The sequence below is a fragment of the Tursiops truncatus genome, chromosome 2, assembly GCF_011762595.2.
Source record: "Tursiops truncatus isolate mTurTru1 chromosome 2, mTurTru1.mat.Y, whole genome shotgun sequence".
Lineage (NCBI taxonomy): Eukaryota > Metazoa > Chordata > Mammalia > Artiodactyla > Delphinidae > Tursiops > Tursiops truncatus.
Window position 1 is genome coordinate 133296126 of NC_047035.1, and position 19944 is coordinate 133316069.

Consider the following 19944-nt stretch of genomic DNA (forward strand, 5'->3'; position numbering starts at 1 on the left):
GGGAAATGCTGTCTTCTAGTTTTTTCCCTCCTTCCTCCCTTCCTTCCTCCCTTCCTTCCTTCCTCCCTTTTTTCCTCCCTCCCTCCCTTCCTTCCAAAACCACAAGGAGCAACCACAGTGTGCCAGGCAGCATCGTGCTAGGTGCCCTCACCTATGTTCATCTCAGGCGCTTTGCTGAAATAACTTGAGATGGGGAGTCATGACTGATGCACGGATATAACCCCCAGCGCATCCTCCATCGACACTGATACGAACACGATGAAACCACTGACCAGTCTGGACCCTGGGGACCTGTAAAAATGACACCTGTGACGTGGCAGCCTCTGAACCACAGCTTGGCATAGAATTCCAAGTGGTTGGGAAGGCAGATGGTTTCCTTGGCCACAGAATCAAGAAAGAAGACTTTAACAGGAAACCCACACGAGGGGAAAGCACAGTTCTGAAGATGAATCGCATGATAAAAAACACTCGGCCGTTTGGCCTGCAGAACAAGGACTCTCAGATCACCAGGCTGCTCACAATAACACTATGCTGAAAGGCAACAGGCCCTTAATTAAGAAAGATGTAGCAGAAACCGACTGCTGGCTGGCAGACGATGTAGGTGGCCTGGCAGAGATGCAGAAGCTGGAGGCATGAGCTGGGTCCCACGGCCAGGCCGATGCACGTGGGGCCCCCACGGGAACAGTGGGTGGCACAGAGGTGGGGGGCGAGTATGCACCCTGCCCGAGCAGCAAGACGCACGCTAGGAAGACGGGCAAGTAAAGACACGCACCCAAAGGCATAGTGCAGGTCAGCCTGAGCCACTGGGCTGGCAGACCCTCTGCTTTGGTGGCTGAAGCACCAGGAGCAGATCTTCCTTCCCACACAGGTAAGTCACCTGGGAGCCAGCCGTGACACTCAACACAGGTGGAGCTCCTGCTAAGCCAGTGTCTGCGGGTGGGTCAAACACAGGTCAGAACTCTGGGAGGGGCTGTGTGCGAGGACGGCTTTAGGGAAAGCAGCAAACCGTGCTGGGCTGGGCAGCGCCTGTCCAACGATCCATGCATCCCCCCATTTATCAGATGTGCACTGAGCATCAGCCACGTACAAGGGCATGGCAAAGCCGGATGTGGTCCCTGACCTCATGGAGCTTATGGAGGAAGTGATCACTCCTACAGAGGTCACATTCTGACCATGGCACAGAGAGCAACATGCCGTGGAGGGGTTGCCATCAGGAGGTCAGGGAAATGTCCTTGGGGAAATGATGTGTGAGCTGATGTCTGAAGATGGGATCAGAATTCCAGGGGTGGGAACAGCGAATGCAAAGTCCATTGAGCCTGGGGAATATGAAGGACTAAAAAGAGGCCAGCAAGGTGAGACTGGTATGGTGGGAACAGGGCGGCAGGTGTGAGAAGAGGCTGGAGGGGCAGAATCTCACGGGGCTGGTGGCCACGTGAAGGGCTCGGCCGCTATCTATCAGGATCAGACACATTCTGAACACATCCCAGTGTGGATGACAGCCTGGAGGGGGAGGGCAGACTGGAGTACAGGACAGACCATGAGCAGGAGGGAGAGATATTTAGGTGCTAAAGTCAGCAGAGCCCGGTGATGGATGGCATTAGGGGTGTGGGTGGGGAGAGGCGTGGGGAAGGTACCAACCCAGGCAGATTTCATCTCCCCTAGAAAGGAAGGTCCTCTAGAGTCAGGCTCTACATTTCCTCTTTTGAAGAGGGAGAAAGTGGACATTAAGAGTGGAAGTTTCTCCAACACAGTGAAGGCTTTTGTTCCATCCACCCCAGACCGATCCCTTTTTCCTTCTCGGTTGGTTCATTAATAGTTGAGTGGCTCTTTGTGGGAAATAGAGGAACAGAGGAAAAGAGTTCGGGTTTGGGAGTCTCAGACCCAAGTCTGGTCCCAGCTGCATCCTTCACAGCTGCGGGAACCTGGGTGCACGGTTTAATACCCCAGAGCTCCGTGTCCCCATGGGTGGCATGGAGATTGGTAACGACACGTACGTATCAGCCGTACTATGGGGGCCAAGTGGGAGGTCTGTGCAAGTGCTTTGGAAGTCATCAGCTGTACTCCATATTTTGGGCGCGGTTTTTAAGATTCCGAGCCTGAAGGCCCACCCCCACCTTGCCAGCTCAGCCACCACCCGCTGTCACCTGGTGCTACTATCTTTTCTGGGACAGGAAGAGGCCACTTGGCAGTCAGCATGAAGGGTGCAGAGACAAGAGCGCTCAGCTTTTGACTTCTCTGCTCACTCAGTGATCAAAGGTGGGCTCTCCCTTCAGGTTTTAAGCTGCTGGTACAGTGACACTCATCCCCGCTGGGAAGTCCATCAGAGGGTCAGGAAACGCCAGTGCTTGCAGGAAGCTGTCCTTCCCTCCCTTTTTAGCTGGACCCTTGCCTAGAAGACTCATTGCTTTAGGACACGTCTGCAGCCACAGTCGCAATTTTAGTACCCGCTGTTGAAAAGTCACTTAGCACCTTGCTGACACCACTTTTTCTTTAAGAGAGTTTGTTTATTGCCCGAAGATGCAGCACAATGTCGTGGTTAAGAAGACAGACACTGAGGCCCTCCACGGTTCAAATGCCTTTCCTTTCCATCTGTAAGCCTCAATTTCCTGGTCTGTAAAATGGTACCAATGTCTCATGGGGTTGGGGGGGGGGGTTAAATATGATGGTGTAGGAAAAACAAACGTTAGCTGCTATTATGTGTGTATGTGCGTACGTGTGCGCACCGGCAAGAAAGTGTTCATTTGTTTACTCATTCATTCGTTCAATCCATATTACCTACGTGCCAGGCACCAAGCTAGGCAGTGGGAACAAAAAAGATGAATGAGAGCTTCGTGTCCTTGGAGAAGCCACAAGCTTTGGGAAGACGCAGGCAAACAGATGGGCCACTGTGTAGTGGGGGTTACCCCAAGTGCTTTGCGGGGGCTTTGAGGGCAACAGAGGAATGCAGCTTATCTAGTACTGGGCAGACAGGGGCATGAGCGCAGAGGGGCTATAGGGAAGGGCTTCTTGGGAAGGTAGGGACCGAGACCAGCCCAGAAGTGGATCAAGGGAGGTAGGGCGTTCCAGGCAGAAACAGCAGCGAAGAGAAGAGTGCGTGAGGTGTTCTGAAAACTGTACAGAACGTGATGGGGAAGTTGGACACACCCGTGGCTGCAGGAACCCGTGGCTGCAGAAAGGGCCCGGGTCCTAACCATCAAGGCCCCTCCAGGGCAAGTGACGCTGGAGCCAATTTCCAAATGCAACACAACTGTGGATGTGAGAATAAACACACTAACTAATGATAATACTGTCCATTTGTCTGTTAACAGTCCCCTGAATTCTTTCCTCCCACCAGATCTAGACTTTTATAAACCATTCTGCAAACTCTGAGCATCCGGATTCGAGACCACGCTACGTGCAGTCCCGGCCCCCAGGGGCTCACGGTGCAGGAAAGGGGAGGCGTGGACACAGCAGTAAACACAAGAGGAGGGAGGTGGTGGTGGTGGTGGTGGTGGGGTCCTGAAAGATGAATCAGCAAAATGCTCTGAAGAACAAGAAGAGGGAGGAGGGCCTTTAGAGTCAGGGAGGAAAGGAAAAGTTCTTTGGTGGCACAGCTGAGATGCAAAAATGTGTCTTGGATTTGCAGGCTCCCACCTGGGGGAGATGCTGGAGTTTCACAAGCCCAAGCATTTGTTCCCCTGCTGCCTGCTTTGTGAAATGCATGTGTGACAGTCACCGCAAGACGGGGACGTCTGGGCTGTGCAACAAGTAACAGCTTCTCTACACAGTTCTGGAACAAGATTCTGAGCTCTCCATCTCTCACCTTCTTATAACAATTGCAAAACCCAACTGGTGGTCGACTTTGTTGGAAATAGACCTTCAAAGCCTGCTCTGGGGGGAGAGGGCTCTGGAAAGCGATCACAGGCCTGAAGTCCTCTGTCACCGAACGGGAGCTCTGTGTCCTCACCTATAAACGGTAATAAGTCCTAATATTGACCTTATGCAGCTGCTGTAAAGTTACACCAGACACCATACGGTAAAACCAAGAGGAGCTGAACGACACGATCAAGGTTGTATGACTAGGAAGTGGCTCAGCTGGATTTGAACCCAGGTGAGCAGCCCCACGGCTCTCCCAGGAGCAGAAGAGGCTGTGTGTCTTGGTCCCAGAGGGAAGGAAGGTGGAGTGGCTGCTCTCGGGCCAACGCAGTTCTTCTCAGGGGCCTTTGCTATCTGTAGAGCTTGGCAGGGCACACAGACTGATGGCTAGAAAAGAAACCCGTTTGCAAGCTCAGATGAAACGGATGAGAAATTGCAACATATAGATCTGCAGAGCAATGTTAATTCCTCTGATATGTGTAACGATTATCTGTACCCGTAAATGTGTTGCAGGCTGTATGCAGACCAGCGGGGCTTCCGAGGCTGCAAATCAGATGAAGAATTTGGGAGCGCCTGGCGGCATCGCATGCTGCTTTTGGTGGAAATGTCCACGTGGCAGAAACATTTTGTCTCACGTGGAAAAAATGAAGGATATACACCACCGTGGCTGCCTCTCCGTGTGTTGGCATGTGTAAAATTTATTAGCATAATAGCTCGCTCCACTGTACCCTGGCTCCTGGGGATTCTTCCAGACACGCTGCCTTCCCTTCCTGCTTGGACATCCTTTAGGTCCATTAATGGGCCTGATGCCTCTGGGAATTGCTAATTCTAAACTAAAAATCATTAACTATCCAAGTGGAGCCCAGGTACACACAGGCCATAACTTGTGATGGCTCTGATCTAGTGAGCCTCAGACCCATCTACCCAACTGTGTACTTGTCAGCTCAGACACAGCAAGTCCAGCACTCATCTTGTCACTGCTTCGACTTTGCCCACTGCGTGCCTCCCCTGCTACTATACTTGCTCCAGAATCCAAGCTGCCTTGGTGACCGCTGTGTCCCTGGAGGCTGGCGGGATCTCAGTAAATGCTGACTGAATTAACAAATGGGTTAACCAGTAATTGAATCCGAGCCCGAGAATTCTGAAACCATGGCATCCCTCAAGACTCAGCTCAGCTCTGCACTGGACCCAAGAGGTGGGCTTTCGCTGCCTGTTGACTGTATTTCCATGACCTATGGTGCTGCCTGGTGCTGCAGTTCTCATCACATTAGGCCGCCTTTCTGACTTGCTGGCCTGTCGCTACATTGGACAGCGAGTTCTCTGATGGCACAAGTGTATCATTTTCACCTGTGTATCCCCAGAGATGAAAGATGAGCGATTACAGGTATAGCTTTTACCATCAGAGGCTGAGGAAAACAGGACCATCATCCTGGGAAGAGGAAAAACCTGGAAAGGCTGCCACCACCCAGGTCCAAGGTGCCCTCTGCAAGGCCCGCTCTCAAGCCAGCCCCATCTATTGCCGTGGCTCTGGTCCCTGGGACACAGTGTGGCCAGCTGTGCTATCAGAGGGTCAGCAGGCATCACCCTCCAGCCACCTGGGGGCTCCTGAAGGGGGCCCATTTGGGGAGCCTATTTTAAGAAGCACATACTCCTGAGGGTCCAGACCAGGGCAACCTCAGAGGACACAAAGCACGGGGCCTTCTCATCTAACAGAGCATTCTCGCCCTTAGAGATCATCTACAATTCCACATGACGACTTTGGTAGAAGCCATCCCGGAACATGGAGTCAAACATGACATTAGGTTCTTCAATTAGTCTCTTCTGGGAATTAGCACAAGTTCTTTGAATTCCTCGCTGGCTAACAGGTGGTATTAACTGACAATCTTCCAAGGGAATTCTCACGACCACGGTGTCACCGAGGAACGGTGTTACAACTTTATACTTGTGGAGAGAAGCGCGGAGAAGTTAATGATCGCAGAGCCGGTGAAGGGCAGAGCGGGGATCTGAGTGCGAGGTCACCCGAGGTTCTCTCCCTGGTTCTCAAGCATCTCCATAGAAAGTGCACCTCATTAGACAGAGCTCAGTAAAGAGACTCTCATCAAATCTCTAAATCGAGCACCGCAAAGCCTGAGGCGGCAGCTGCTGAAAGTGGGCCTGGCCGTGTGCCCGGTTCCTGCAGAGGTAACGGTCCACCTGTTTCCCACCCCAGCCTCCCTGAGAAGTAACACCTCAGCCTTGCTCCTGCCCACTTCCAAAATCCAGCAAGTCCTTCAGGGGACCCAGCAGGAAGAGGTCCTTGAATTAGGGAGCACCGTGCATACCTCTCAGTGGGGAGGGGGCCAGGATAGACACCGAGCAGCTTTGAGGCTGTCCGGTCGTCATCCTCACCTCTTAAGAGACTGTAGCAAATGTGGAAATAACCAGGGGCTGTTGACGGGGTTCCTCATCTTCATTCTGCATCGCTGTTCGTGTCTCGCCATTTTGTCAGAAAAGATGCACTTGTTTCCTCTAAAAATGGTGATGAGCGCTCTGCTGCATTCTAAAATGGGACTCTGCTCTCAAGACTGAGTTAACCTTTCTTTCCAGAGGAACACAGCTCTCATCTCTAGTGGAGGGGATGGAAGGACAGAGTGAACCTAAGGAAATGCTCTTTGGATGTGGCTTTTCCAGAACGCCTGCATCAGGCAAAGGGAGCCAACTTCAAAGTCTTAGGCTGCTTCAATGCGCTTGTAAGTGGCCTGAAAGAGTTCAAAGGAGGGCCACGAAACGTCCAGCTCCCTCCTTTCCTCGCTCCCTTTCTTCCTTCTACGCACATTTATGTGTAGCGTACATCAGGTGCTATGTTAGCCGCTGGGCTCTCGGCCTGGGGTGGGTGGGGGGGTTCGTCTGCTGCCCCTTCGCTAAAGGGTAGTAACTTTGTGTTTGCTTTATGAAGTGCATTTACTTCTCAGGGATCAGTTAAGCACAGGGCCAGGGAAGGCAAATCATGCAAAACCAATGTGATTCTATCTCAGGTCCCCCAGCATCCGGTCCTGAGTGCCACCTGCCAATGAGGCGCCCTTACCTCTCAGCTGCTGGAAGCAGGAGGCACTGCTGTCCGGCTCCAGGGGGTGCCTCAGGACCCCATTGCTGGGCTTGGGTCTCTCGTATTCTCTTTCGGGGAGCATGGCCTGTTCGCTCTCCAGGGCGGAGTCTGAGTGCGGGGGCAGAGACTGTGGAAACCCAAACATCCAGACGGAAGAAAAGAAGAGTAAGGCACCGCAGAGCAGAAACCCACCCCACCAGGCTCCGATCCAGCGGGGGTCGTCCGGGGTGATGTCCAGGTTACCTGCAATCGGAAAGAGCACGGTTAGCGGGAGGGGACCTGGTGGGGCCTGGCGTTTTGTGGAGGTTTGCAATCAGTTCTACAGGTAGGCCGAGGGCTCTGGAAACGGCCTGGGGTGGGGAAGACTGGTCCATGGGCAAAGCAGCCTAGGGCTTCACAGCCGTGCTTCTGGTTTTCCTCAAGCTGAAGGCTGATGGCTTTCCCTCCTTCATCTTCTTGTCTACCCTGTGCTTGCATCAGTCTAAACAGAAACAGAAGCCAGACACCCTCTGAATTTAGGCTGGAATTGACTGTCTTGGCAGAGCTGCGAAGGTCTGCTAACAAACACACAGGGAAACAGAAACATTTATTGCTCAAGGGTATAGTTTTCCATGTATATTCACTCGCACCCCCTACGAAGCAGCTAACCTGAGATCCCATTCCACACCCCACCCCCGTCTTAAATCAGTTCACAGATCACACGGGGTGGCGCAGAATGGAAATCAAGAGCCAGGATACCTGGACCGAAATCCTGCCCACTTCTCGCTGTGCGACCTCAGGCCAGCAATTTTGAACCCTTCATGCCTCAGCTGACTGATGTGTATAACACTGATGTGATGATGGTACTTACCCTTCTCGAGCTGGGAAGATCAAATGAGCACCACCAGACACAAAGTGTTCAGGATAAGGGCTTAAGCACTTAAATGATGTTAGCTTCATATTTATGCTGAGGGTCGTGTTTCCAAGCTGCTAGGGGATGGGTTAATTCAACCTTGGTTGTGGCCTGTGGTCTGGGGGGCCAGTCCTCTTTTAGAAAGTTCTGCAGCCAAGGTCCATGCTTTAAGGCAACATGCATGTGGTTTGGCTCTCTTGTCTGTGACTACTTTGATCTGCCAGCTGAAGTCAAGAAGATGTAAGCTACCGCTTACCCCTTGGGAGATGTTTTTCCCTCTCTCTACAACTGCCTTTCGGAGCAGGGCGCTCCTGCATGAGCTGCTTAGAGATGTCTCTTTGATGATGATTCCATATACCTGGAGCATGGAAGGAAATTCTTGGAGGTCTGGACCACAGCATATGAGCTAAGAACTAATAGGGCTGCAGGCCTGGACCAGATAGATGGATGGGCTTGGCAAGAGAAATGACCATAGTCACCAGATGAGCACTCCCCCATCTGTAAAGTGCTCTCCCTGAAGACTCTTCAGCTAACAGTAATGAAAACACCAGCCGTCATTGACTGAGGGCTTACTCTGCGCAAGGCACCACGTGGGGTGCATTCTTAACTGTTCCAATCAACCCTCCCCGCAACCCTACAAGGCAGGGCCTTTTACTGTCCCTATTTCATATAGATGGAGAAATCGAGGCTTAGAAAGGCTGGGTGCCTTGTCTACATCCACGGAGCTGAAGACTGGAACACAGGCGTCCAGTCGCCAAGGGCTACACTCTTTCCCTCTTGACGGGCAGTCTTTGTTTTGGGCTCCCTGGAGGGCCCTTAGTGGATAATTCCTGTGCTTTGTGCAATGGGTAAGACCACCAGCTCTTCTGACAGTTGGTAAGTTGGCCTTTGCAACATCGGTAGTCTCTGTCCTGGAGACCCTGACACGAGCCCAGCAGCAATAACCAGGGCACCTGAACGGGCCAGTTGCTTTTGTGCGGCATCGTGCCGGAGAGGAGTATACACTCTATAGAGTGTATACTCTAGTGGGCTTGGGGCTGAATCCCAGCGTTGTTACTTACAAGCATGTGATGCCGGGCAAGTGACTCACCCTCCCTGACCCTTAGTTTCAGCATTTGTGAAATATAGATGATAGTCATGGACAGTGGTTTCCAGGATGAGAGGTAATGAAAAAGCGTCACCTGCCACAGAGTCGGCTCTTATCTATGGGAGCTCTTAATGTTTCACTTTTAGGGATATATTTATATAAATGGGAGTTTTAAGGTACAGCCTTTTTTTAAAAGGAGTATGGCATGGGAAAACACAGGGTGATCTGGAAAGCATCTTCATGCAAACAAGAGAAGAGAAAAGGAAGTCACACCACCTTGGGTAGCTAAGCAAGACTGTTTGCACCAATCGCTTACTGTTTTTTGGTTTTTTTTTTTAACATCTTTATTGGAGTATAATTGCTTTACAATGGTATGTTCGTTTCTGCTTTATAATAAAGTGAATCAGTTATACATATACATATGTTCCCATATCTCTTCGCTTACTGTTTTTCCTCACCTACTGCCAAGCAATGAATGAAAACAAAAGACGGGAAAAGGGAGCTACAGTATTTCCCTCCTTTGTCTTTGGGCCCCATAAATCCGGCAGATGTGAGCCAGTAGGGAGAGAGAAATCCTGGCAGTTGTTTGGCAGAACAGAATCAGTGGCACGTAGAAAGTCATATTTTAGATAGGAAGTCAGTGACTGTTCTGTGTGTGAGAAAACATCCCCGCGAGAGGGGCTGCGCTGCGGGAGGTGGATGTTTATGTGAATTTGGCAACTCGCTCCCTGTAGGCCTGTGCCTGTGGGTGGAAAGCCGACACCCACTCGCGATCCCTAAGACAAGGGAGGGTACCCGGTCTGTGTCAGCCTCAGAGCACACCTGCCGCTGGGGAAGGGGCGGGGGACGGGTCTGGAGGGAGATGCGCGGAGGGCAGGGATCTGCAGAGCCGGGAAAATCACAGTTGACTATTCTGGGAAGTATTGATTTTTTTCCTCTCCATTTCAATTATCCAGAGGACGGCGGCAGGGAGAGAAATAACAGGCTAAGAAGAAACCACTCAGCTTTGGAGTGTGCTGCCCTCAGGACTGGTCAGCCTCATGAGTGGAGCTTCAGCCCAATTTTGGTGACTCTTGGGAAGACAACGAATGCTTGACACCAGCCTGAGAAATGTCTTTTCTGAGGCACTTCTTTTCTCTACCCATCTCTACAATGAATAGTATTTTCAGGAGGCATCTTGGCCATTTAAGAGGAATATCCACCCCCACCCCCCACCCCCTGCCTGGCAACTGTCATCGCTCAGCAGATATTGTTCTAGCATTACCTATGCTGAAGGGGAGTTCTCTACGTGGCCTGGCAAAGCATGTCTGCTAGACATTACCCATGGCTGCATTTGGGTCTCCTCCTCTGAGAACGAGGAGGGTTTCACCTCCCTTACTGTGGAGTTAGGTGTGGCCACGCACCACAGAATTTTGCCAATGAAATGCGAGAGAGGAGACACATGTCTCTTCCGTGTGGAGATGTGTATGAGCTGGTGCATGATTCCCCATGCTCTTTTTTCCTGCCTGATCACGAAGCATGTGGAATTCTCCCTAAGATGATGCCTGAGAAGCTACAATGAACGAAATGTGCCTGCTGACCTGCATCAGGTATATAACACAAGCAGGAAATAAACCTTTAGTATTTCCAAGTCACTGACATTTTGGGGGTGTTTGTTACTGCAGCATAACTCAGCCTACCCTGACTAGTACAAAAGGCTTAGGAAATAAAAAATCATACCCTTTGGGCTTCCCTGCTGGCGCAGTGGTTGAGAGTCCGCCTGCCGACGCAGGGGACACGAGTTCGTGCCCCGGTCCGGGAAGATCCCACATGCCGCGGAGTGGCTGGGCCCGTGAGCCATGGCCGCTAAGCCTGCGTGTCCGGAGCCTGTGCTCCGCAACGGGAGAGGCCACAACAGTGAGAGGCCCGCGTACCGCAAAAAAATAAAAATAAAAATCACACCCTTTAAGAAAAGTGGTCCCGGGCAGGCTTAGAATAGCAATGGTATTCTTTTAGGTTCAGGTAGGGGGTCAGGCATGAAAATCTCTCTACTTCTCTTTCTATCTGGTTCTAGTTAGTGTCTTGATCTTAAAAAATGACTGCAGATTCAGCCTTTTGGCGAAGGCTGCTGTCAGGAAGATGCCCAGAACACAACTGAAGAGCACCAATCTGTCTCATTTACTTAGAATGCATCAAATTGCCAATGAAGCTAGAACCGTGGATAAGGAAAGATGTTGAGAAGGACAGGGTGGAGACAGCATCTTGGGCTGTGGGAACAGTTGAGCAAAGGCCTGGCATCCTCAGGGGACTCTGTGAGTGTCCTGGGTAAGCTCCCTCCAGCCACTTGCCTGCCCCTTGGTCATTCCAGGCACTGAGGAAAAATGCTGGGAAGGGAGCAGAGGGGAGCAGGGAGAGCCACCCCCCTGGGTCACCACGAGGCCGGCACAGGGTGGGTCTACCTTTGCATATGTGTCTGTAGGCTTGTTAAGATTTCTGCTTTATAAAACCTATTGTTCTGACTCTTGCATTCTTGGAATCCAACATTTGGAGGGCTTCATAGTTTCGTTGGGTGAGTTGAGCAAGCTCTGACAGCTGTTCGTTCCCTCTGTTGAAGGTCATATAAACATACGGGCTTCGTTGAGATTTCCCTCCATTTCCAAGGACCACTACCATTGTTGGTTCAAACGAAAGAAATCCCCAGGAACGGGGTTAAACCAGTTTAAAACTAACCAACCAAGCCACCCATGAGGATACCCAAGACTGCGAGAAGAAGAGATCAAAGCAAATTGGGAACACTGACTAAGTCCCAGGCCATACTGATGCGTAAGCGATACTATGGCTCTCTGAGCAGTTTTGCTTCGTTTTCCTCAGTCCATTTACCTATTTTTCTAACCTACTTTGTAAAACTTTTGCTATGAGACTCAAGAAGTCCAAGAGTATCATTAAGTTCCAGACCTAATTAGAAACTGGAGACAGGGAGGGGGTGGGGATGGAGGACAGCATGGATGGTTCAGAATCCCAGCCACTGGACTAATTAGTCCAACGTGAAGGAATCTGGCGGTGGCAGCCAGCCCCAGGGTGGCAGAGCTGGATGCTCTCTGCTTGTCGACGTTTTCTGTGAAGCCAATGGATGGACGTATCTTGCTGCAGCTGCAAACGCTGTGCAGCTGTAGCAGAGCGGGCTGGTGTGCCTTAGGGCCAGTCTGTACGGAAGGAAGTGTTGGCAGTCAGGGCATCTCAGCCAGGCCTCTGTCCATGGAAGGGGGCAGGCTTCTGGCTAAACTCCTGGAGAGGTTTCAGGGAAGTGAGCTGCCCAGTTGGGGTCAGATAGGCCTGGGCTGTGCAGTGAGTTAACCTCTCTGTTCCTCATTACACCTAATTTTACTGCGTGTTTACTATTCCCCAGGCACTGTATTAACTGCTTTGTATGATTAACATGATCATGTCATCCACACATAGACCCATGAGGAGAAATGGCCCCAGGACCACACAGCTCGTTAGGGGTGTGGTTGGGATGTGAATGGAGGTCTGGTCTGATGTTTGAACTCAGAACTCATAATCACTGCAGGAGGACACATCATCTGTGAGGTTCCAAAGAGGCATTCAATGTATTTAAAAAGGGGTCAATTCACGGCTGCCATTGTCATCAGTTTGTTAACCCCACACTGTGAAGCTTGGTCAGTCCAGTGCTCAGGGGTCTACTCTGCTACCAGGCCCTTCTTCTTCCTACGTCCTGCTCTTGACTGGTCTCAGCTTTACAAAGATATTCTAGAAAAGAAATTCTGCAGGCACCATCATTCCTTCCCCAGGCTGTCAGAGGAGGCATCTGTCCTCCTTAAGAAGAGGGGCCGAAGGAGCCACAGAGGGCCCAGACACGGATGAAAGGCGGCAGCAGCAGAATCCCTGTGTCTGAGCGCCGCCAGGGCAGCCCTCCTGGGGAGCTGCCCGTGGGGTCTTGCAGTCCCATAGCTGGCCTCTTCCTACAACCAACCACCTCCCCTGCAGCCCCAGCTTCACTGACACACAGATTCCAACCAGACTCCCTCACCGGTCTCTGCCTTTCCACCCTGTTTCATCAGCTGCTGCTAGGTGCCTGGTGAAAGGCACATGCCCTCTTCCAACTACCCCATAACAAGGGCCTCCCAGGGACCTGCCTTGCCCACCTCGCACAATTCCCAGGCCACTGCTTTTCCCAGTCCCCTGCCCAACTCGCAGCTGGAATTTCAGAAACATATGGTTGTGTGCGTGGCCCCGTACATTCATGCTTAAGGGCACATTCCCATAGGCTGGACAGACCGAAAGAGGGGCTCTGTCTTAGTCGGTGAGGAAAAGACAGGGAAGGGTCATCCTGAAAGAACTGAGAACCGACTCCTCGAAACACAGCCCCAAGCCACTCGTAGACGGAATGACAAGTTTCAGTCACAAGATTAGAAAACTGCTGGCAACTATGGAATTCTGTGACTGGCTCCTGAATAGAATAAATTATGTTTTTCTGCCCTCTGCTGGTAAAGGGTGGCACCAGCCCTCCGGGGGCCTTCAGAAGGGATGCAAACAACGAGGGTGACTCACAACACATCCTTCAGTCCTTTGAGACTCATCAGATAGGAAGTCCGCTATTAACTCATTTTGGGGAAAGGCGGCCATCAGCAGGGTGCCCAGACTGAACGGAAACGCGCCCATCTGTCTCAGGTATGGGAGGCTTCAAACTGCCAATGAGTCTAGAACCGTAGATGACACTCACCTGGGCCTTGAAAGGTGAGGACAGATGTTGAGGAGAATGGCTGGGGACGGCGCTCCAGACTGAGGGGATGGCCTGAGCAAGGGAATGGCATACAGAGGGGGCTGCGAGTGGATGGGCTAAGCCCCCTCCAGCCACCTGTCTACCTCTTGGCCATTCTAGTCACTGAGAAAAAGATGCTATTTAATTCCCAAGAGGAATCTTGGCGAGGGGTGTCTCCACATGCTTGCTCCGAGACCTGGGTTTTATATAGATACACCCCTTGGATTGGGTACATCCCTTTACCTCTCTAGGTATCAGTTTCCTTATCTACATAATGCAAGAGTTGGAAGAGAATGATGTCTGAGGTTCTTTCCGGCTCAGGGATTCTGGTATTCCACAAGCTTTGATTCAAGGGGGCCCTGCTAATACACTGAGGGCAGGATAGGCTGCCTGGACACTTGCCTTCTCCCCGCAGGCAGCCTTCCCCATGCACTGGGAGGGTGCCCCCTTTCCTCCCCTCCTTTGCTACTCCTGTCCTGTACTGCCTTTGGTGCAGTGGCGGAAGCCGGCTTTCTGTCCGTAGAAGCAAGATGGCAGCTGACCGTGTCACCATGGGTTGTTTCTCTGACCAGGCCACCAGTCATCCCACCTGCTAGGAATAGGGTTCAAAGGGCCAACCAAGGGCTACAAAACAGCGGCATTCAATCACCTCCTGAACGGACCCGGCACTTTAAAACGAACAAACAAATAAGGCTGCATTTGATTTTTCTCCCCCGTTTGGAAATCTGTAACATCATTAGCTACAAGTAAATATATCACTGGGATTAATGGAGTGAATCACAGAGTGACTTGATTGGATTTAAAACCAGATTATGTCTTTGGGGTGAATTAGTAAATTTAGCCCTGTCAAGAGATGACGAATTGAACACCAGGCGACTGAGAGTTCTTATTGATCCTGGGAATAGATCGGGATGAGACAGAGAAGCTGGAAAGGCTTCCTGCACTGTTTTCAGAGAGAAAGGAAACATGGCTTCTCAACTCGCTAAGCTGCACAGGAACACAGCGTCCTCTTTCAGGCACGCAGTTGAGTCGTGACCACATACAGTGGGCAGTGCCCGAGACGGCCTCCAACGATCCCCACCCCTGGAATTCACGTCCTTGTGAAATGATCCCTTCTTCCAAGGGTACGGAAACAAGTGGCTTGCTTCTAACACACAAAACGCAGCAGAAGCGATGAGGTGTCACTTGTGAGACTAGGTTATAAAAGACTGCGGCTTTGTCTCAGGTGCTCTTACCCTCTCTTGGGTTGTTTGCTCCAGGGAGGCCATGCCGAGGTTAGCCCTGTACAGAGATCCGTGGGAGCCGGCCTGAGAGCCCATCTGTCAAGGACTGCCAACAGCCGTGGGGTGAGTTTGGAAGTGGAGCCCCTCCAGGTGGGCTTTCAGATGATTTGATACCAGCTTAACACCTTGACTGCAGCCTCATGAGGGACCCTGAGTCAGAACCATCCAGCTAAGCTGCTCCTGGGTTCCAGACCCAGAGAAATAAACTGTGAGAAAATACCTATTGTTTAAAGTCACGAAGTTTGGGGTCATTTGTCACAAAGCCACAGATTAATACACCAGGTGGCTTGCTGTGGTCACTGAAATATAAGTAGAAACAATGTGTGTCATTTCTGAACAGGAGCTGGTTTCCTGCCTCGGCGACGGGGCAGGCAGGAGTCAGATGAAACTTCTGTGAGCCTGGGTCCTGGAGGGACTACAGTAGGCAAGTCTCACCCTCCAACCCCCAAATACCACCAGCCTGCACTGGATATGCGGTATGGCTGAGAAATAAACTTTGGTTGCATAAAATCACTTTGATTTGGGAATTGTCTGTTACTACTGCGTAACCTAGCACATCTCAACTAGCACGCTGTTCAATCCAGGTATGCTAGGGACGGGGGCGCCCAGAGCAGGCTGAGACATACACTTGCTCTTCCTGCCAAGAACACAAGACATGCCGCTTAAAATGGGTTTGAGGTATGGTACATTTCCTTAGAAAGCCCACCACGACAGTGTCTTACAGAAACAATTTTCAAATATTCTGTCTCCTTGACCCCATGTGTACATTTGCACTTGAGCACGTGCTCCAACTTTTAGTTTAAGAAATAGGGTCCTCATGCGGGTTCATGGACCAACATTCAATGAGTATGTGTGTATGCCAGGCATGTCCACATCTGTCCCCTCATTTATCTTACAAAAGCCCTTCAAGGCAGATATAAGTTTTGTTACCCTGAGTTTACAGATGAGGAAAATTCAGATTTGAGGAGTGAAATCAACCTTAGGGGGTTATTCAGTCTCTAGGTAGACACGAGCAGAGCACATGCTTCAAGCCAGACCCTCTGTACCAAATTCATGACCCAATCTTTCCTCTAATCTCAAGGGGGCCACCAGCTAGAGAAGTGGATGCATTAGGGCTGCTGCTAGTAGGAAGGTTTTAGAACCCAGAGGCTGGGGCTCCTTTATGGTGGAGGAAGGGCTTGTGGGCGGCGCTTGGAAATTGAGATAAATTCCTTACTTGTGTCAATGAAGACTGCATCCACATAGATTTTGGTACAGAAAGAGCCCAGGATAAATCCACAGGCTGGTCCAAACACCAGCATCGTGAACAGGATTCCTGAAAGAAGAAGATGAAAGCAAGATTAGATTAAAAGCCGAAGCCATTTATTGAGCAAAATTGCCAAAGCTCAAGAAAACTGTTTTCCATTGATCAGATGAGAGGTCTGATTAGACAAATGACATGAGAGGAATGCGTCTAAAAATCCTAGAGGGGAAAGCTAGTATTTCTAAGTTTTGGAAACTCTATGGAAGCACTGTCATGCAGGAATTCTATAGTTTCAACAGGTTGCTTTGAAAAATTTGTGGGCTCCAAGTACAGTTACTTTTAGAGGACTCCACCCCATATCATACTAAACCCATTAAAATACGTCCATGTCTATCATGAAATATTTTTTCTTCCATAAACGTTTTGGGAAGGATTTTTATAATTTTGCTTTAGCATTTATTTGGCTTTATGTAATTCAATTAATTTACGGTTGGCGAAGATGTCTCAGCGCTCATTGTGCAAACTCAGGGAGTCTTGTGAAGTGAGAAAAGTTGAAGCCACAAATTATTCTCACATGTAATGAAATGTTTACAGGCATTAAATTTAGCAAACAACAAAGCTGACATAATGATATGCCCTGAGCACATTTAATTAAACATTTTATTAATTTCAGTTTGGCAGTACCCCCCCCCCCGCCCCCACATTTTTGGAATTGCTCTCTGTTGTTGTAACAGCTGTTCAGGCCTCAAGCTCTTCTGTAGGACTTGAGAAGGTGGGACTAGGTACGTGATTAAGTAATGTATCTGATGGATATAGTATCTGGAATTTTGCACAAACCTTTTGGTCATTCTGGAAAAGCACTGAGCCCAAACTAAAAACTCACAGGCTGTCCGTATTTAACTAAATTTCAACTTGAGCACTGATAGCTCACAAGGCCCTGGGAATAAAACATAAGAGGGAAGAAGTGGCTTTTTCTTAGGAAGCTGGCTGCCTGTGGGGACAATCAATACATGGGTCAGTTCAACCTAAGCAGACAGCCTGGAGTGTGGGTACTAACAGGCCCATGTGGGCACACGAGGAACAAGGTAGGAAATGGATTCAACCAGAGGGAAGCTGAGCTCAGTGGAGGATAGTTCTGGTCTGTTCGCAGGGTAGACTAACTCAGCCTGAAATCTCCCAGTGATGTCATCATGGAACTGCTCAAATATTCATCCACTCAGTCCATACTTATTGAGTTCCTTCTATGTGCCAAGAAGCCTTCTCAGGGATGGGGACTCAGCATCGAAGTACAGAGTCAACAATCCAGGCCTTCCTGGAGCTCACTGACTTGTAGAGGAAACTATAGACACCTTAACTGTTTTTTAGATACCTGGCGAAGGAGCCACGTCTTCCTCATTTACAGACAAGGACCCAGAACCCCAAAGCAACCACTTAAAGATGGCTTACAAGGAATGCTATTTAATGAAGGACAGGATGAAAAGAGGATGGTTTCTATCACAGGAATGGGGCTGAATCCACCCTCAGTGAAATCCTACTCTGATATGGAACCATCTAGAAGCTCAAGGGCCTCAAAAGAACTGCTCCTGTACCCAGCAGATGACCTCCGGTCTCCCAGTTATTCCTGTTGATAGGAATCTGGAGAGCAGCAGAATCCACTTTGTTAAAACACTGGCTCTGGTTTGTCACAACTTAGGTTGAGATAACCGACCAGAGAAAATTGAGAAAGGTGGGGTGTTTTTGGAAAAGTCTAGAACGTGGTGCTCTTTCAAGTATGGGCTAGAATTAGGAGGAATTAGGCCTTAGCTGGGCAGAGTTAGGGAGCAGAGCTGGTCTTGGCTTCGGTCTTCTTCGGTAGATGGGGGAAAGCAAAGTAGGAAGTGATGCTGAGAAAGACACAGGGGCACGGGTGTGGACAGGGGGTGTCCAAGGCAAGAGCTGTACCTGAGGTAGACTGAAGGGCTTTCTGCTTCAGGACAAAATCATGAAGCCAGCTCTATCCTTCTGTCCAGGCTGCAGGCTGAGGGGAGCCACTGGTCAGCCACTGGCACTCTAAAGATGCCTCAGCAAGTAAACTAACTACTCAGCCTGTCCCAAAAGAAAGGGGCACGGAGATAGAACACAATTCTCTTGCCAGGCGTGCTGCAACTACTCTTCTGACGCCCCTTCCATAGTCCTAGCCATCACCCTGACCCCCAGCAGCGCCCCCATGATAACATGCCTCTTTTCATGCAAATTAAATACCCCCCCATTCAATGTAATAATCACTGCTCCACCCCCTACAGATTGAACAATGAAAATGATAATTAAAACTGAATAGGTCAAAGGACCAAGCTTTTAGTATCATTGGAAAGAAACAACTAGTGAGCTTTAAAGCTTGTGTTGGGACTTAACCACTGGTGACGCAGTGGTTAAGAATCTGCCTGACAGTGCTGGCAACAAGGGTTCGATCTCTGGTCCGGGAAGATCCCACATGCCGCAGAGCAACTAAGCTTGTACGCCACAACTACTGAGCCTGTGCTCTACAGCCCACACGCCGCAACTATTGAGCCCATGTGCTGCAACTACTGAAGCCCGTGTGCTCTAGGACCCGTGTGCCACAACTACTGAGCTCACATGCTGCAACTACTGAAGCTCGTGTGCCTAGAGCCCGTGCTCTGCAACAAGAGAAGCCACCGCAATGAGAAGCTCGCGCACCGCAACGAAGAGTAGCCCCCACTCGCCACAACTAGAGAAAGCCCGCGCACAGCAATGAAGACCCAACTCAGCCAAAAATAAAAAAAAAAAAGCTTGTGTGGAGAGTGTTCTGTTACCCCTCCCCCACATGGGGGCAGTGGAGGGTGTGGGAGTGTGGACCAGCCAGCATCATGGGACAGCTGGAGACTCCAGGCCCTGGGTGTCCTGCCCTTGTGCAAGTTATGACACAAAAGGAAGGGCATCCCTCAAGCTCAGCTGCCCACAAGAGCCCCACCAGGCCCAGACAGGCCAGCCATCCGTTCTGGCAGCTCGGATGGGCAGACGCCACTGCAGAGAAGCCACGTGCCAAGGTGGTCCCTCCATCTGGTTACTTTAGGACAGGACACGGGTCACCAAAACGCTGAATTGTGGCTTTCCATTTGAACAGGACAGAATTCTCCCCCAAAGAAACCTGGTAGGATCCCATTCCCAAAACCAAAGAAGGAGGTAGGGGGACTTCCCTGGTGGTCTAGTGGTTAGGATTCGGCGCTTTCACTGCCGTGGCCCGGGTTCAAGCCCTGGTCAGGGAACTGAGATCCTGCAAGCTTCGTGGCCAAAAGAAAAGAAAAGAAAAGAAGACATAGGATGCGTATTTTTGTGTGAAGGACATTCTTTCCCCTCAGTTGAAGTGAGGGAATATTTTTAAAGCAGCTCCTCCTCGGAGAGATACCAAGTAAACCTCTAGCAGCAATGGGTTCTTGAATATTTTCCAAGGGACAATCCAGTAGTGGGGGTGGGGTGGGGGGGATGGGAGGCTCATGCATCAGGAAGCACCCTTTTTCACTTCAGAAATATCTTAGGATAACAGCTCAAATCAAGCAGCATCGGTGAGCACAGCCCTGGGTCTTTAGAGGATGCTGTTCCCCTGAGAGCACACAAGGCAGGCTGTGATCTTACAGAAAGGTACTTCTGAATTTGCTTCTTCACTCTCTTTTCGATTCATCCCACCAGGCTGTGATTTTGTTCTTGTTTAGCAAACCCCCCCCCTCAAAATGTTCTGCCTAAAT

General features: G+C 50.4%; 1 protein-coding gene across 2 annotated transcripts in view; it reads right to left on the reverse strand.

Annotated features, from left to right (window-relative positions):
- SLCO3A1 (solute carrier organic anion transporter family member 3A1) overlaps nucleotides 1–19944 on the reverse strand; it is a 318155-nt gene that overhangs the window by 53746 nt on the left and 244465 nt on the right. For both annotated transcript variants that reach the window (XM_019945795.3, XM_019945794.3), the window contains exons 3-4: nucleotides 16178–16276; nucleotides 6920–7183 (exon numbers count right to left, since the gene is read on the reverse strand). In XM_019945795.3, coding sequence (XP_019801354.2) covers nucleotides 6920–7183; nucleotides 16178–16276 — 363 coding nt within the window. The remainder of the gene's footprint in view (nucleotides 1–6919; nucleotides 7184–16177; nucleotides 16277–19944) is intronic.